The 19,546-nt window shown below is 39.8% G+C and overlaps 1 protein-coding gene across 1 annotated transcript in view; it reads left to right on the top strand.

Annotated features, from left to right (window-relative positions):
• The window catches only part of LOC113902491 (multidrug resistance-associated protein 4-like), a 227,084-nt gene that overhangs the window by 105,344 nt on the left and 102,194 nt on the right, over window positions 1–19,546 (top strand). Inside the window, exon 20 of the mRNA XM_027557826.1 lies at window positions 11,741–11,820. Coding sequence (XP_027413627.1) covers window positions 11,741–11,820 — 80 coding nt within the window. The remainder of the gene's footprint in view (window positions 1–11,740; window positions 11,821–19,546) is intronic.

Genomic DNA, 19,546 nt, shown 5'->3' with positions numbered 1-19,546 from the left:
CATTTTTTAGATTTGTGTAATATTTTTGTAGAAGACTCCATCTGCAAAGTTTTTCCATCTTAAAAAAAGTTGGAAAGACATTGGGTTTATGGTGTTTTATTGGTAAATGCCATCTGAGTGCCAGCACCTGGTGTTTTGCACATTATTATAGATTATGTGTGAAATGTGGTCCATATTTACAAAAGGTGTATCATCTGGATGTTCACTCAAGTCTATTATTTGTTGCTGTTCAGTTGCTCAGTCGTGTCTGACTCTTTGCAACCCAATGGGCTGCAGCAGGCCAGGCTTCTTTGTCCTTCACCATCTCATGGGGTTTGCTCTAACACATTCTTTGAGTCAATGATGCCATCCAACCATCTCGTCGTCTGCCACCCCCTCCTCCTCCTGCCCTCTTCTTTGGAAGAATCAGGGTCTTTTCCAATGAGTCAGCTATTTCCATCAGGTGGCCAAAGTAACGGAGCTTCAGCTTCACTATCAGTCCTTCCATTGAATATTCAGAGTTCATTTCCTTAGGTTTGACTGGCTTGATCTCCTTGCTGTCCAAGGGACTCTCAATTGTCTTCTCCAGCACCACAGATTGAAAGCATCAATTCTTTGGTGCTCAGTCTTCTTTATGGTCAAACTCTCACATCCATACATAAGTACTGGAGAAACCATAGCTTTAACTCTACGGACATTTTTAGGCAAAGTGATGTCTCTACTTTTTAATATGCTGTCCAAGTTGGTCATAGCTTTTCTTCCAAGGAGCAAGTGTCTTTTAACTTTGTGACTGCAGTCACCATTTGCAGTGATTTTGGAGTCCAAGAAAATAAAGTCTGTCATGGTTTCCATTGTTTTCCCATCTATTTGCCAAATCACTGCAGATGGTGATTGCAGCCATGAAATTAAAAGACACTTACTCCTTGGAAGGAAAGTTATCACCAACCTAGACAGCATATTAAAAAGCAGAGACATTACTTTGTCAACAAAGGTCCATCTTGTCAAGGCTATGGTTTTTCCAGTAGTCATGTATAGATGTGAGAATTGAACTATAAAGAAAGTTGAGTGCCAAAGAATTAATGCTTTTGAACTGTGGTGTTTGAGAAGACTCTTGAGAGTCCCTTGGACTGCAAGGAGATCCAACCAGTCCATCCTAAAGGAGATCAGTCCTGGGTGTTCACTGGAAGGACTGATGTTGAAGCTGAAACTCCAGTGCTTTGGCCACCTGATGCAAAGAGTTGAATCATTTGAAAAGACCCTAATACCGGGAAGGATTGAGAGCAGGAGGAGAAGGGGATGACAGAGACTGAGATGGTTGGATGGCATCACTGACTTAATGGACATGAGTTTGGGTAAACTCTGGGAGTTGGTGATGGACAGGGAGGCCTGGCTTGCTCCTGTTCATGGGTCACAAAGAGTTGGACATGACTGAGCAACTGAACTGAACTGGTTGGACCAGATGCCATGATCTTAGATTTTTGAATGTTGTGTTTCAAGCCATCTTTTTCAGTCTCCTCTTTCACCTTCATCTCTTGATGAAGGCTTTTTAGTTCCTTTTCGCTTTCTGCCATTGTTGTTTTTGAGTCACTCAGTCACCTCCGACTCTTTGGAAATCCATGGACTGCAGTATGCCAGGCTTCCCTGTGGAAGTTGTCCTCCACCAATTCCCAGAGCTCAAACTCATGTCCATTGAGTTTGAAATGCCATCTAACCATCTCATCCCCTTCTCGTCTTGCCTTCTGTCTTTCCCAGCATCAGGGTCTTTTCTAATGAGTTGGATCTTCACATCAGGTGACAACTAAAGTATTGGAGCTTCAGCTTTAGTATCAGTCCTTCCAATGAATATTCAGGACTGATTTCCCTTAGGATTGACTGGCTTGATCTCCTTGCAGTATAAGAGACTCTCAAGAGTCTACTCCAACACCACAGTTCAAAAGCATCAATTCTTTGGTGCTCAGCCTTCTTTATGGCCCAACTCTCACATCCATACATGATTACTGGAAAAACCATAGCTTTGCCTAGAGGGACCTTTGTTGGCAAATAAATACCTCTGGTTTTTAACATGTTTTCTAGGTTTGTCATAGCTTTTCTTCCAAGGAGAAAGTTTCTTTTAATTTCATGGCTGCAGTCACCATCTGCAGTGATTTTGGAGCCCAAGAAAATAAAGTCTGTCACTGTTTCCATTGTTTCCCCATCTATTTGCAATGAGGTGATGGGACTGGATGCTGTGATCTTACTTTTTGAATATTGAGTTGTAAGCCAGCTTTTTCACTCTCCACTTTCACCTTCTGCAAGAGGCTTTTTAGTTCCTCTTTGCTTTCTGCCATAAGAATGGTGTCATCTGCATATCTGAGGTATTGGTATTTCTTCTGGCAATCTTGATTCCAACTTGTGCTTTATTCAACCAAGTATTTTGCATGATGTACTCTGCATATAAGTTAAATTAGTAGGGTGACAATATATAATCTTGGTGTATTCCTTTCCTGATTTGGAAGCAGTTTGTTGTTCCATGTTTCTTCTTGACCTGCATACAGGTTTCTCAGGAGGCAGGGAAGGTGGTGTGGTATTCCTGTCTCTTTCAGAATTTTCCACAGTTTGTTGTGATCCACACAGTGAAAGGCTTTAGCGTAGTCAATGAAGCGGAAGTAGATGTTATTCTGGAGTTCTCTTGCTTTTTCTGATCCAGCAGATGCTGGCAATTTGATCTCTAGTTTCTCTGCCTTCTCTAAATCTAGCTTGAACATCTGGGAGTTCTTGGTTCACATTCTGTTAAAGCCTAGTCTGGAGACTTTTAAGCATTACTTTGTCAATGTGTGAAAATGAGTGCAATTGTGCAGTAGTTTGGAATGAAATTGGAATGAAAACCGACCTTTTCCAGTCCTGTGGCCACTGCTGAGTTTTCCAGATTTGATGGCATATTGAGTGAAGTACATTAACAGCCTCACCTTTTAGGATTTGAGCTAACTCAGCTTAAATTCCATCACCTCCACCAGCTTTGTTCATAGTGATGCTTCCTAAGTCTTACTTGACTTCACACTCCAGGATGTCTAGCTCTAGGTGGGTTATCACACCTTCATGGTTGTCTGGGTCATGAAGATCTTTTTTGTTTAGTTCTTCTGTGTCTTCTTGCCACTTCTTCTTAATATCTTTCTGCCATTAGGGTGGTGTCATTGCATATGTGAGGTTGTTGATATTCCTCCCAGCAATCTTGATTCCAGCTTTTGATTCATCCAGCCTGCCATTTCACATGATGTACTCTGCATATAGACTTCCCTGGTGGCTCAGATGGTAAAGCATCTGCCTACAATGCGGGAGACCCAGGTTCGATCCCTGGGTTGGGAAGATCCTCTGGAGAAGGAAATCACAACCCACTCCAGTACTCTTGCCTGGAAAATCCCATGGACCGAGGAGCATGGTAGGCTACAGCCCATGGGGTTGCAAAGAGTCGGACATGACTGAGTGACTTCACTTCACTTCACTTTGCTTCACTCTGCATATAAGTTAAATTAGCAGGGTGACAATACATAACCTTGACATACTCCTTTCTCAATTTGGAACAAGTCCGTTTTTCCATGTCTAGTTCTAACTGTTGTTTCTTGATTTGCGTACGGGTTTCTCAGGAGGTAGGTAAGGTGGTTTGGTATTCCCATCTCAAAGAATTTTCCACAGTTTGTTGTGATCCACACAATGAAAGGCTTTAGTGTAATCAATGAAGGAGAACTAGATGTTTTTCTGGAGCTCTCTTGCTTTTTCTATGGTCCAGTGGGTGTTGGCAGTTTGATCCCTAGTTCCTCTGCCTTTTCTAAATCCAGCTTGTGTATCTGGAAGTTCTCAGTTCACATACTATTGAAATGTGGCTTGAAGGATTTTGAGCCTTAACCTTGCTGGCATGTGAATTGAGTATAATTGTGTGGTAGTTTTCCATTGCCTTTCTTTAAGATTGGACGAAAACTAATCTTTTCCAGTCCTGTGGTCTCCAATGAGATTTCCAAATTTGCTGACATAGTGAGTGCAGCACTTTTACAGCATCATCTTTTAGGGTTTGAAATAGCTCAAATGGAATTCCATCACCTCCACTAGCTTTGTTTGTAGTAATGCTTCCTAAGGTCCACTTGACTTCAATCTCCAGGATGTCTGGCTCTAGGTGAGTGATCACACCATCGTGGTTATCTGGTTCATTAAGATCTTTTTTTGTATATTTCTTCTGTGTATTCTTGCCACCTATTCTTAATATCTTCTGCTTCTCTTAAGTCCATCCCTTTTCTCACCTTTATTTTGCCCATCTTTGCATGAATGTTCCCTTTAAACCACTATATAGATTATACTATAATATATTCTGAGAATATAGCTATATCTTGGTGGAATATGGAAGCCCCCTGAAACAGTCCTTTGTCAAACAAAGTGTCAGAAAGCCTATATCTTTCAGCATGAGAATTGCTTATGTCCCGTGACCATGTGGAGTCTTATTTTAGGCTCCACTTGGTTTGAGGGTCTCCTCAGTCTTTAGCAATAAACGTAAAAATGGAGGTTGGAAACAGTCTCTAGGCAACAGCAAAATACATTAGCTGAAATCATGGTATGATAAAGATACTTTAAAAGATGGTAATTGGGAGGGGATTTGGAATGCATTGTAGGTAGCCAAAAGAAACCCCAAAGAACATTGCCATGTTTAAAAACAGTTAAAATATTGATGTTCAAGATATTAGATCTGAGTAATCATAGAAATTTTTACTTATATACTCTGTATCTTTTAAGATGATACTATTATATAACACAGGAAACTATACTCAATATTCTGTAATAAAATTCAATATTCTGTATTTCCAATATTCTAATGGAAGTTAAATTAAAAAATGACTAAAGTTTCTAATCCACATGAAAGAGCTTCTACCAAAATGATTAAAATAAGTTTTGCTATTTAAAATGTAGTTAGTAATCTGAAATTTTAACCTTATATAAATTTATTATGTCCCCACCTAATTTTAGAAAGCAAATCTCTTGCACCTGGGGTGACTTTTCTGGTCCAGAATTTGGGGTTGCTAGGAGCTGAATCTATGCAGGTTAGTTCAGAGGAAGAGTGTTTGATGGAAAGGAAGTGGGCATCTCATGAAGCTGGAATGATGCTGACTTTCCTGTACCTGGAGCTGGGAACTGGAGTGCTCATGGGAGCTGAGGCCATTGTCACAGGGCTCATGCATGTTACATGTCGTTTTGCCTCTCACCTTTGCTGAGTGTGGTTGGTCTACTCTTTCATGCTTCTCTCCTGGCCTCATAGTTCTTTAGAGGGGAAATCAGAATGACTTGGTAGCTAGTTGGTTGGTTAGGACTTTTTGTCTCTTAGTTGTGGCCAGGACTGTGGAGGGTTCCTGAGAGGACAGCACAGTTATTCCAAGCCCATCCACTAAAGATAAAGCACTTCAAGTGAGTGGCAGATTACTGGGAGCTCTGTTTGTCAGCAAGAGTCCCAGGGAGAAGAAAGGGCTAAGACTGAGGTCTGGACAGAGAGTAGGGGCTGAGGACCTTCTTAGTGGGTGAATAGAAGAGAGAGAAGCCCTCCTTCCCCCATTCCATCAGGATAAGGACATAGTACCGAGTGATAAAGTGGGTACCTCTCTTTTGACTCTTCTCACTTCACTACTCCTATAAAAATGATATATATAATTTACCAAAGAAGTTAAATGATATTATTTAAATGATCAAGGTGAGACCTTTGGGTAAGAATGTGAGATCAAGAGAAGTTTAAAGTGAGTAAAAAGTTTTCACGATGGGTATTTCAGCACAGGTCTAAGGCAGAGTCTGAGAAGTTGGTTGTGGGTAGTTGTGGGTCAACTTCAAAGACTTCTGTTCAGTTTAGATGTGTTGAGTCTAAGATGTTCCGTAGGGCAGCCAAGTGTCCAAGGTAGAGGTCAGAAAAGTAGATACAACTTGGGACACATTAGCAAACAGGAAATCATAATGAAAGTGAATGAAGTTTAGCAAAAGAACCAGAAAAAGAGTAAATGGTCAGTGGCACTATTTTTAGAAAAAAAATAAGAGGCAGCAAAGGATATTGCAGGAAGTTGAGCTGGAAAGTAATCTTTCCATGCCTACTCTCTCTGCTGGTTTGACAGTAGCACCCACCACATGATGAAATATTGCATCACCCTGAGTCAAGTTGGACTTTGTCTCCTCTATCTCCAGCAGCTTGATCTATGAAAGGCTTTGATCATTTCTGTTTGCTTCAGAACTCTTTTTTCAAATGCCATCTCTCTGTGAATGTCCAGATATGTGTAAAGGACTCTATTTGGGAGGGGCTGGGCAGTAATGGAGATGGACGAGGGGTCTGAAGGTGGGTGCACTTGGCCTCCACTTCCTCTTCTCCCTCATTCTCCAAGGCATTTCTGTCAAGTCTGATGCTTCAAGCACAAAGTTTGGAAATTACTAGTCCTGGTGACCTTTCATGGCCCTTAAACCTCTAAAATCTCATGAGTATAATATGAATAACACCTTGCAAATGTTCACGACTCCATAATCTAGAAGGTGCCTGCATAAGCATAATATCTTTTACCCTCATGTTTTATCCTGTGCATGTTATCATCTGCTTTTTACAGGTAAGGGATTTGTCTCTCAGTGGAGGTTGGATGAGTTGCCTAAAGGTCTCTTGCTGATGAGGGATAGAGAAGGACCAGTACTTGGTAGTTTTTTCACTGATGGTTTCCTAATTCCTGTTACTTTTCCTGTTTCATGACATTCATTGAGCAGCTCCCATATTGATCACCTATTCTAATAACAAAGACAAAGAAACTGTGGAGCTCCCAGACTTCTACACCTCCTGCTCCTGTCCTTAGGCTAGTCTAAGCTGAAATGCAGCGCTATCAAACCAATGGCCTATTCTTGTCGAAAGAATTAGGTCCTAGAACCATTGATGAAGCCAACCATGGACACATGTTAAAAAGTTGACAATACTGTAAAGTAGATGTAGAGTTCAAAAAACCTTTACCCTCAAGGTCAGGTGTGGCATGATATGGGGTATTTTTTTTCCTGGTGCCTAAGATCACTTCTGTGTTAAAGACTGGGGCTCAAAGAGACACACACTACATAGTGGATGAACCTCAAGAACATTATGCTAAATGAAAAAAGCCAGACCCACAGACCACATATTGTATAACCCCATTTGTGTTGTGTCTTGAAAGGGTAAATTTATAGAAAGAGAAGATTGGTGATTACCTGAGGCTGAAATGGGGGCATAAACATGTCTTAAAACATTTTTGGTGATGGTTGAATCACAGTAAAGTTACTAAAATTCATCATACACTTGGGTGAATTTTGTGAGATGTAAAATATATCTCAATAAAAATGTAGTTTGGGATTTTATGGTATGTAACTATACATACCATTTTTGTTGTGTTTTCAAAAAGGCCCAGACTAGTCATGGGAACTTCTAAGTTTTAAATTATAGCTTGGCTATCAGTAAGTGAGGAGTCCTGGGTATGGGTCACATGTCAGAACCCTAGAGGTTACTGACTTCAGCTTAGATTGTAGACTCAGTTCTTAAAATATGATCATTTAATAGGTTTGTATTTTGAGAAGTTCTGTGTCATCTGTCATGATGTTCTGTGTTGTGGACAAGATAGAAAATTGGAACCAGAGTGGTTAAGAGAACCCTGATTAGTTCTGGGATACCATGGACTTCAGGGAGGTGTACCTCCCTCCCCCCTCCTCTCTACCTTCCCCTCCTCCATCCCTGTTTCCTTTATTCCTTCTCCCTTTCACCCCCTTCTTCCCCTTCCCTCTCTTTTCCCCAGTCTTTCTCTTGCTCTCCTCTCCCTACTTTACCTTTTACACAAGTAATACACAGTTAGTGCAGAAAGATAAGACCATACAGAAAAAATTAAAATTGAACATAATACATAATAGGCTTGTTTCAGACTTGTTCAGGTTTTTTTCTACTTCTGACTCAACAAATATACCACATTACATTTTGATGCACTTATTGATTCCTGGGTACACATTCCTAGGGTGGAATTTCTGGGCCAGGAGGGATGTGCTCTTAGAGTTGTTTGCACATATTGCTCAGTTGTTTTCCCAAATCTACCTGTGCAGTGCACATGGGAGCCATGTGGATTTTCATTGTACACATGTCCCAAACGTGATCTGGCCTCCAGAATTTATCATAATTGTTGGCTTTATGGTTGACTATATCCTGTGCAGGATGAGGGAGGTGGTGGTACAAATTTACCCTGATATTTTCAGTATTCATGTTACTCCTGTGTGTTGTGCTCAGTTGCTCAGTTGTGTCCAGTCTTTTGTGATCCCATGGACTGTAGCCCAACAGGCTCTTCTGTCCATGGAATTTTCCAGGCAAGAGTACTGAAGTGGGTTGCCCTTTCCTCCCCCAGGGGATCTTCCTGACTCAAGGGTTGAACCCACATCTCTTATATCTCTTGCATCAGCAGGCAGATTCTTTACTACTGTACCATCTGGACACAAGGCATTAACTGAGACCACCCATGTGAAGCTGGTCAAGAGGCTGCAGCCAAGATAGGACACTGTTCCTTATGAGGGATCATTGAGACACCAAGGAGTAGATGCTGTAAAGAATATAATTCACTTCCTTCAAGGAACTGGAAGATTGTCATAGCAAAAGAAATTAGATTCACTTTGTATGGTTATAAGGCAGGATAAGTAGCAGATTTTGGATGTTCCAGGAAGGAAAGATTCAATATAATGTGGAAAAAAAAAAAAACCCATTTAACAGAACAGTCTGAAAATGGATTGGGTTCCCCATGTTCATATGAGTCCCCCTTCCCTCTACATTCCTGGGGATATTCCAGCAGGGGCCACATGTCATTGGTTGAAGAGTCATAGCATGTGTGTGAAAGGAGTTCATCATCAGGATTTCATCTGGAGATTTTTGAGAAAATTTTAATACTATGAGGCTGTGAATTTGAAATCACAGCTCTGGTTGCAACAGTCTATCCCAAAGCCCTTTGAAATATTCTGTAAACATTATACATTCTCTTGATGTTTCTTAGTGCAAGGCATTAATTACTGAACTTTCTGATCTCCGTTTCCTCCACTCAGTTCATTGATGAATAAGACTTTAGTTTTTTGATGATCTTTGACATTCTGTTCAGTTTTTGTAATCACTGTGTGGGGAGATGGCTTTTCTCTCTGTCTTTTTGGTTTTCCTTGTATTTTACACTATTTGTAAACCCTGGGTCTCTAAGACCTTAAGATTCCCACATCTGGTGAAAGTTGTAAAGGGGTGATTTTCATATACTATTCATCTATGAGTAGCCTTTTCAGCCTACAAAAATTCCAATATTGCTTTCAACACTTTTTGAGCCAAATTGAACTTGCAGTGTTTCTGAATCTAGCTACATTAAAAAGTTGCATTTTTCCTATCAAAGAAATTACAAGCATTTAAACTATACCTTTAACATTTGTTCATCTGATTTTAGTGTTCCTAAAGCTGCTGCTGCTGCTAAGTCCCTTCAGTCGTGTCCGACTCTGTGCGACCCCATAGATGGCAGCCCACCAGGCTCCCCCATCCCTGGGATTCTCCAGGCAAGAACACTGGAGCGGGTTGCCATTTCCTTCTCTGAAGCATGAAAGTGAAAAGTGAAAGTGAAGTCGCTCAGTCGTGTCTGACTTCATGACCCCGTGGAATGCAGCCTACCAGGCTTCTCCGTCCATGGGATTTTCCTAAAGCAGGACTGGTTAAATAATAATCCAACCTCTTACCCCTCAAATTGTGGTCTGGGCAATAGCAGAAAGAACATCACTTTGCAACTTGGAGGAAATGCCGACTCTCCAGCTCCCCCAGCACGCCTGAGTCAGAATCTGCATTTTAACTAGTGGACCCTCCTCTAGTGCCTGGTGGACTTGCCCGGGTAACATGATACTGCAGAGCCATGGCCGTGCTGGGGTCAGAGTCACCATCTCACCTTGGTAGTTGAGCACCTGTTGAAGCACCTGTTATTGTGACTGGGTTCTTTCACCTGCATGAGTCCATTTAATCCTGAGAGCCAGCCTCTAAAGCAGGTATTCCTAGAGGTTCAGAAAAGTTGTCAGAGACTGACAAAGATGTCACTAAAAGATAGTTTCTAACATCTGTACTCCCTAAGCCTGAGATAGGAAAATTGAGAGTCAGCCTGCAAAAGTCTGACCTGGCCAAGGGAGAAAGCCTTGTGGCTCCAACTCCTGGTGTGGGCACACCCAGTGCTTCCAGTGAGCCAGACACCTTGCAGAGGACAGCAGAGCCAGCTCACCCCAGCAGGAGAAACTCAGTCCCCGACCACTGCTCATTCACTGTCCAGTTGCAGCTTGATGTGAGGAACTTTGGAGGAAGTCGCCTCTGATAGAGGTTGGGAAGAGCAGATAGAGGTCCTACGTGCCACCTGCAGGCTGGCTTCCTGAAGACTTAATTGCAAATGAAGTTCAACATCCTAGATAATGTATTTCTCAAGAGTTGCTACCCCCAAATACTCTGTGTATTTTTGTATGTATGTTACTTCAATTTCTTTAAATTTAATCATTAAAAAGACTAGTGCTGTCTGTAAAAAAAAGCACAACCTAAGGGTTGAGAGTTATATTTTATTCAGTGGACAAAACTGAGGACTTAAGCCTGGGACACAGCATCTCAGATAACTCTGAGATACTGCTCTGAAGAGGCAAGGTGGGGAACCAACATATATAGGAGTTTTTGCAACAAAGACCAGGTAGTTGGAACATCAAAATATTAGTGTTAATAAAAGAAAAGATGATATCTCAAGTTACAGAATCTAGTACTTTTTTCTGTATATGGGAAGATACAAGAGTCTGGGCTCACTGAAATAATTTCTTTGATGTGCACCTCAGCTATCTGGGACCAGTGTCCTGTGATTTTTCATCCTGAGTTTCTCAGAGTACACCACTGGAGGATGACTGCAGTGTCTGATAGCTACAGCATCCTTTATTTACTGATATGAAAGGTGGCTTTTTAGTTCACACTGGATATTTATTAGAGGTTATTCTCATCTTCCAATCCTGCAACCTGTAGGATATATTGTTTTTGTGGAGTCTGAGAAAGGAAATAAAATTGAGGATGATAAGTGGGGTTTTTACTGATTAAGTAATATTTCCGTTTTCCTGTGTATATCTTTCTGGTCTCCTTGGATGCTTACGCTTGAGTCTGTGTTTGTCACACCTGCTGCATGTCTGAAAATAAATACTTACTACCCCACTAATAAATTCACAAGTTGAAAATGCCAGAAATCTGCAATTTTCCAAAATGTGAAGCTCTATGTATCATATTAAGGGGGAAAAAATCACAGAGAGATTATGTTTATTTAAAACAGTATAACTTAGGAAAATTAATTTTGGTAACTAAAGCAAATTAGTGTAACAATTAGGATTAACTCAAGTAGTTTGCAACTGTTTATTTACCAACTTAGCAACTAGATTGAGTCTTAAATGGCATGGATCTGATGGGAAGGAATATTCTGAAATCGAATAACCCTTCCTTATATTGCCACATGCTTTTTCCCCATTTGTTTAAAAATCAGGGCTCAATTTCAGCTCCCCACCCACTGCCATTTGGTGATATTTTTGTTTCTCTTTAGATATCATGCATTTTCTCTCTCTCTCTCTTTTTTTTAACTACTGACATCTGTTTATTTCACATGAATTTGTAATATATTAAATATACATGCTAAAAATTTTGATTTGTTCATGAATTGTTTTTCTTAAAGGGCCTTTTTTGGGGAAATGAATAATTTCTAGTATCCTGTTCATACAGGAAGAATTTTGAATCGTTTCTCCAAAGACATCGGGCATTTGGATGACTTGCTGCCCCTGACATTTCTTGATTTCATCCAGGTAATGTAATTGTCCGGTCAGAGTTCTCACAGGGAAGAGCAGAGTGCCTGTTTCTCAAGGCCTTTGCTCAGGGGCTGAGGGTGGGCTTTTCAGCCTGACAGTGTGTCCTGTTATCTTCCGTAAGAGGCTGTGTTTGTAAGAGAGAGGTGTGGCTGTGATTGGGAGGCTGAGTTAACATGAGTAACACCTGGGGCAGAAGTGTCTACACAGTCACATCAAAGTTGGTCTGAAGCAGCGACAGGCTGGGTAAGTGGTTCTCCCTCTGCCTTCCAGGTGTCTGGTATGGATTCCCTTTACTTTGAGCACATTTCATAATGTAGAAATAATCACCTTTCATGGAAAGATAGTACAGATGAGCTAAATTATGCATCGCATTTCCACTAAGGTCAAATATTTACTGCACCACTTTTTTGGATGAAGCCAGGCATAGTTGCTTATGAAGAAAATATTAGCAGTAATAAGGTGAAAATATCTTTTAACAAGGATGATAGGGAGCAGTTCTGAAAGATACAAAGCCTTTAAAGGCAAGTAGCTATAAGTTAATAATTTGAGTATGGGATCAAACTCATCTCAGAAAATGTCTTTCTTATTTACTTAAGCAGCTTTTCTTTTCATACCTGATTGCTCTGTCTCAAGAAGTCTTAAAATTAAAAAAAAAAAAAAAAGAAAACCAATAATCCCACAGAAATACCTATCCAGCTTTTGTTTTGTCTGCAAACTTGAGGTTCTGAAGAATGATATTGGGTCATCTCAGCTCTCATCTCCTCACTCGGTACTGTTGCTCATGTAGGATGTTTTTTCTGTTGTTTAATTCTGTCTACTTTTCAGTGATCAGACTGTGGGGACTTTCTTCATTTACAGTTGTCTATTTTTGAAATGAAATGCATTTATCAAAACTACACTCTGGAATGCAGAAATGAACATCTGACTGCAGACAGTGTAGCCCATAGGCAAAATTTACCAATGAGAAAAAACTTTACCAATGAGAAAAGAGCTGAGACTCAGAAGACTTTTGCTGCAAAAATGTCTGATTTTTTAAAATGCAAACTTATTTATAAATGTGTCTTGCTGGGTTTGTCAATAATTTATCCCCAGAATCAATCTGTTCCTAAAAACAGTGTCACATTTTCACACTTATTATTAATTATTTTGAAAAGATTTTATGAAAGGTTCTGTTTCTTTGCTACTGTAAGCTAGGCCAAGGTTGGGTTTCTACTGTGTGCATAGAACATGGTTAGTTAACCCTCATAGTCAGAATCTGTCCCATGTTTTTGCATGATGGAAACAGGGACAGGGACACCTCAGACACAACTGAATGACTGAACTGAATTTCATAGACTAATGAGTGGAAGGAGTATTCCTACTATTTTTGGAAAGGCTTAGGGATTTTCAGGAATTGGGCCACTGCCCACTTTTTGACCTTTATGGTTGGCCTTGGAACTATCATGATGCCTGTAGATGTGTCATTTAGCTTGCAGATGTGTTACAATGAGCATACTCTGAGGCACAAGGACTAGTGGAATTTGACTCATTCACTATCTTGGAACTATTTGGTTCTAACCAGTTTATGTTGTGTCCTCAGTTCAGTTCAGTTCAGTCGCTCAGTTGTGTCTAACTTTCCAACCCCAGGGACTGCAGCACGCCAGGCTTCCCTGTCCATAACTCCTGGAGCTTGCTCAAACTTCTGTCCGTTGAGTCAGAAGTGCCATCCAGGGTTATTGTTACCATCTTTCTAAATTCCATATATATGCGTTAGTATACTGTACTGGTGTTTTTCTTTCTGGCTTACTTCACTCTGTATAATAGGCTCCAGTTTCACCCACCTCATTAGAACTGATTCAAATGTATTCTTTTTGATGGCTGAGTAATACTCCATTGTGTATATGTACCACAGCTATATGGCAAAACCAGTACAATATTGTAAAGATTAAAAAAAAAAAAAAAAAAGAAATGCCATCCAATAATCTCATGCTCTGTCATCCCCTTCTCCTCCAGCCTTCAATCTTTCCCAGGATCAGGGTCTTTCTAATGAGTCAGTTCTTTGCATCAGGTGGCCAAAGTGTTGGAGCTTCAGCTTCAGCATCAATCCTTCCAATGAATATTCTAGGCTGATTTTTTTTAGGATTGACTGGTTGGATCTCCTTGCAGTCCAAGGGACTCTCAAGAGTCTTCTCCAACACCACAGTTCAAAAGCATCAATTTTTTGTCACTTAGCTTTCTCTATGGTCCAGCTCTCAAATCCATACATACTACTGGAAAAACCATAGCTTTGCCTAGACAGAACTGGGTCAGCAAAGTAATGTCTCTGCTTTTTAACATGCTGTCTAGGTTGGTCATAGCTTTTCTTCCAAGGAGCAAGCATCTTTTAATTTCATGGCCACAGTTGCCATCTACAGTGATTTGGCCCCCCAAAATAAAGTCTGTCACTGTTTCCCCATCTATTTGCCATGAAGTGATGGGACCAGATGCCATGATCTTCGATTTTTGAATGTCGAGTTTTAAGCCAGCTTTTTCACTCTCCTCTTTCACTTTCATCACGAGGCTCTTTAGTTCCTCTTTGGTTTCTGCCATATGGGTGGTGTCATCTGCATATCTGTGGTTATTGATATTTCTCCCGGCAATCTTGTTCCCAGCTTGTGCTTCATCCAGCCTGGCATTTCGCATGAGGTACTCTGCATATAAGTTAAATAAGCAGGGTAACAATATACAGCCTTGACACACTCTTTCCGAATTTGAAACCAGTCCATTGTTCCATGTCCAGTTCTAACTGTTGCTTCTTACCTACATACAGGTTTCTCAGGAGGCAGGAAAGGTGGTGTGGTATTCCCATCTCTTTCAGAATTTCCCACAGTTTCTTGTGATCCACACAAAGGCTTTGGCGTACTCAATAAGGCAGAAGTAAATGTTTTTCTGGTACTCTCTTGCTTTCTCTGCAATCGACCAGATGTTCACAATTTGAACTGCCTCTGCCTTTTCTAAGTCCAGCTTTAACATCTGGAAGTTCTCAGTTCAAGTACCTTTGAAACCTGGCTTGCAGAATTTTGAGAATTGGCTAGTGTGTGAGATGAGTGCATTTTTGTGGTAGTTTGAACATTCTTTGGCATTGCCTTTCTTTGAAATTGGAATGAAAATTGACCTTTTCCAGTCCTGTGGCCACTGCTGAGTTTTCCAAATTTGCTGGCATATTGAGTGTAGCACTTTCACAGCTTCATCTTTTAAGGTATGAAATGGCTCAACTGGAATTCCATCACCTCCACTAGCTTTGTTCATAGTGATGCTTCCTAAGGCCCAGTTTACTTTGGACTCCAGGATTTCTGGCTCTAGGTGAATGATCACACCATCGTGGTTATCTGGGTCATTAAGATCTTTTTTGTATAGTTCTTCTGTGTATTCTTGCCACCTTTTCTTAATATCTTCTGCTTCTTTTAGGGCCATACCATTTCTGTCCTTATTGTGCTGATCTTTGCAGGAAATGTTCCCTTGTTATCTCTTATTTTCTTGGAGAGATCTCAAGTATTTCCAACTCTATTATTTTCCTCTATTTCTTTACATTGATCACTGAGGAAGGCTTTCTTATCTCTCGTTGCTTTTGGGGTGTGTGAATGGATGGTATTTCCCCCTCTCCCTCCTTCCCTTCAACAAACAATGATTAGGGTTGAGACCCTGAGGTACCAGGTGAGTTGGCACAAAGCCCTCCCTTAGGGGTCTCCTCAGCTACCAAGGGGAGGGTGATATCTAGAGATTCACCACTTGCTGCCTTTGGAATCCCAATTTTGCAAGCACCCTGGAGGAAATTTTGGAAGGCAAACTGGGTGTGAGCCTGAAGGCAATTAGGGAGCCTGGTCCAGGAGGTGGGTGGAGCATCTAGGAGGTGACTTTGATCCCAGATGGGAGGGAAAGACTCCTGAGGTGAGCGAGGAGGGGAAGCTGAGTTCCCAGTTCCACCAGTCTTTTCTCTCTGTCATCATCTGAGAGTAGGGTTAGGAAAGGTCTTGAAGGAAGTTGTTTAGTTTTGTTTTAAAGGATACAGTTAGTGTTTGAACTCATTTTTGATGATATCCTGGTATATTTTATAAACCCTAAAAGATTCTTAATCATTTCATTTTTATTACTTCTAAAGTGTTTATTCCATATACTTTTTCTCATCTAATTCTTTCTCATTCCCTTAAATGAAATCTCAGGTAATTTATTGAATATTGGTACCTTGTTTAACAATCATTTGTATCTGAAGAAGTCTGTGTCTATATCTTTAATTTTTCCCCTCAATCTGTTTATCTTTATACAATACTGCAGTCTTAGTTATTGTACATTTTAGTAAGATTTGTAATCCAATAATTTAAGACCTCTAACTTTGTATTTTTGTCACAATTGTCTTGATCATTCTGGTTTCTTTACTTTTCTGTGTAAATTTTAGAAGAATTTTTAATTTGTTTTTAATAAAAGCCTGCTGGAAATTTTTTTTTTTTTTAATGAATCTTCTTCAGATGGACTATTTGAAGATTTTAACTATTTTACAAGAAACAATTTTATATATATACTTGAGAGGATTTTGAAGTTACTTAAAATGTTTTTGTCATTTTGAAATTTTATATATATATATATATATATATATATATGGTTACTATATATATATCATTGGAGAAGGAAATGGCAACCCACTCCAGCGTTCTTGTCTGGAGAATCCCAGGGATGGTGGAGCCTGGTGGGCAGCTGTCTATGGGGTCGCACAGAGTCGGACATGACTGAAGCGACTTAGCAGCATATATAATTACCCTGTATTTTGGAACGATGCTATATAATCATTTCTGAATGATAAGCACCTACAAATGGGGAAATTATCTATGTCTGCCCTGATAAGGTTTATGTGTGTAATTTGAACATGATCATCTTAAGGATTTGGCAAATTCTTTTTTTTTTTTTTTCTTTAATAGAAAATTATTTAATTAGTATACATGTGTTCCCCATCCTGAACCCTCCTCCCTCCTCCCTCCCCACACCATCCCTCTGGGTCGTCCCAGTGCATCAGCCCCAAGCATCCAGCATCGTGCATTGAACCTGGACTGGCATCTTGTTTCATACATGATGTTTCACATGTTTCAATGCCATTCTCCCAAATCTTCCCACCCTCTCCCGCTCCCACAGAGTCCATAAGACTGTTCTATACATCAGTGTCTCTTTTGCTGTCTCGTATACAGGGTTATCGTTACCATCTTTCTAAATTCCATATATATGCGTTAGTATACTGTATTGGTGTTTTTCCTTCTGGCTTACTTCATTCTGTATAATAGGCTCCAGTTTCATCCACCTCATTAGAACTGATTCAAATGTATTCTTTTTAATGGCTGAGTAATACTCCATTGTGTATATGTACCACAGCTTTCTTATCCATTCATCTGCTGATGGACATCTAGGTTGCTTCCATGTCCTGGCTATTATAAACAGTGCTGCGATGAACATTGGGGTACACGTGTCTCTTTCCCTTCTGATTTCCTCAGTGTGTATGCCCAGCAGTGGGGTTGCTGGATCATAAGGCAGTTCTATTTCCAGTTTTTTAAGGAATCTCCACACTGTTCTCCATAGTGGCTGTACTAGTTTGCATTCCCACCAGCAGTGTAAGAGGGTTCCCTTTTCTCCACACCCTCTCCAGCATTTATTATTTGTAGACTTTTGGATCGCAGCCATTCTGACTGGCATGAAATGGTACCTCATAGTGGTTTTGATTTGCATTTCTCTGATAATGAGTGATGTTGAGCATCTTTTCATGTGTTTGTTAGCCATCTGTATGTCTTCTTTGGAGAAATGTCTATTTAGATCTTTGGCCCATTTTTTGATTGGGTCATTTATTTTTCTGGAGTTGAGCTGTAGGAGTTGCTTGTATATTTTTGAGATTAGTTATTTGTCGGTTGCTTCATTTGCTATTATTTTCTCCCATTCTGAAGGCTGTCTTTTCACCTTGCTTATAGTTTCCTTTGATGTGCAGAAGCTTTTAAGTTTAATTAGGTCCCATTTGTTTATTTTTGCTTTTATTTCCAATATTCTGGGAGGTGGATCATAGAGGATCCTGCTGTGATGTATGTCAGAGAGTGTTTTGCCTATGTTCTCCTCTAGGAGTTTTATAGTTTCTGGTCTTACGTTGAGATCTTTAATCCATTTTGAGTTTATTTTTGTATATGGTGTTAGAAAGTGTTCTAGTTTCATTCTTTTACAAGTGGTTGACCAGATTTCCCAGCACCACTTGTTAAAGAGATTGTCTTTAATCCATTGTATATTCTTGCCTCCTTTGTCAAAGATAAGGTGTCCATATGTGCGTGGATTTATCTCTGGGCTTTCTATTTTGTTCCATTGATCTATATTTCTGTCTTTGTGCCAGTACCATACTGTCTTGATAACTGTGGCTTTGTAGTAGAGCCTGAAGTCAGGTAGGCTGATTCCTCCAGTTCCATTTTTCTTTCTCAAGATCGCTTTGGCTATTCGAGGTTTTTTGTATTTCCATACAAATTGTGAAATTATTTGTTCTAGCTCTGTGAAGAATACTGTTGGTAGCTTGATAGGGATTGCATTGAATCTATAAATTGCTTTGGATAGTATACTCATTTTCACTATATTGATTCTTCCAATCCATGAACATGGTATATTTCTCCATCTATTAGTGTCCTCTTTGATTTCTTTCACCAGTGTTTTATAGTTTTCTATATATAGGTCTTTAGTTTCTTTAGGTAGATATATTCCTAAGTATTTTATTCTTTCCGTTGCAATGGTGAATGGAATTGTTTCCTTAATTTCTCTTTCTGTTTTCTCATTATTAGTGTATAGGAATGCAAGGGATTTCTGTGTGTTGATTTTATATCCTGCAACTTTACTATAATCATTGATTAGTTCTAGTAATTTTCTGGTGGAGTCTTTAGGGTTTTCTATGTAGAGGATCATGTCATCTGCAAATAGTGAGAGTTTTACTTCTTCTTTTCCAATTTGGATTCCTTTTATTTCTTTTTCTGCTCTGATTGCTGTGGCCAAAACTTCCAAAACTATGTTGAATAGTAGTGGTGAAAGTGGGCACCCTTGTCTTGTTCCTGACTTTAGAGGAAATGCTTTCAATTTTTCACCAATGAGGATAATGTTTGCTGTGGGTTTGTCATATATAGCTTTTATTATGTTGAGGTATGTTCCTTCTATACCTGCTTTCTGGAGAGTTTTTATCATAAATGGGTGTTGAATTTTCTCAAAGGCTTTCTCTGCATCTATTGAGATAATCATATGGTTTCTGTTTTTCAATTTGTTAATGTGGTGTATTACATTGATTGATTTGCGGATATTGAAGAATCCTTGCATCCCTGGGATAAAGCCCACTTGGTCATGGTGTATGATCTTTTTAATGTGTTGTCGGATTCTGATTGCTAGAATTTTGTTTAGGATTTTTGCATCTATGTTCATCAGTGATATTGGCCTATAGTTTTCTTTTTTTGTGGGATCTTTGTCAGGTTTTGGTATTAGGGTGATGGTGGCCTCATAGAATGAGTTTGGAAGTTTACCTTCCTCTGCAATTTTCTGGAAGAGTTTGAGCAGGATAGGTGTTAGCTCTTCTCTAAAATTTTGGTAGAATTCAGCTGTGAAGCCGTCTGGACCTGGGCTTTTGTTTGCTGGAAGATTCTTGATTACAGTTTCAATTTCCGTGCTTGTGATGGGTCTGTTAAGGTTTTCTATTTCTTCCTGGTCGAGTTTTGGAAAG

This window comes from Bos indicus x Bos taurus, chromosome 12, assembly GCF_003369695.1.
Source record: "Bos indicus x Bos taurus breed Angus x Brahman F1 hybrid chromosome 12, Bos_hybrid_MaternalHap_v2.0, whole genome shotgun sequence".
Taxonomy (NCBI): Eukaryota; Metazoa; Chordata; class Mammalia; order Artiodactyla; family Bovidae; genus Bos; species Bos indicus x Bos taurus.
This window is presented reverse-complemented; position numbering and strand designations above follow the sequence as displayed.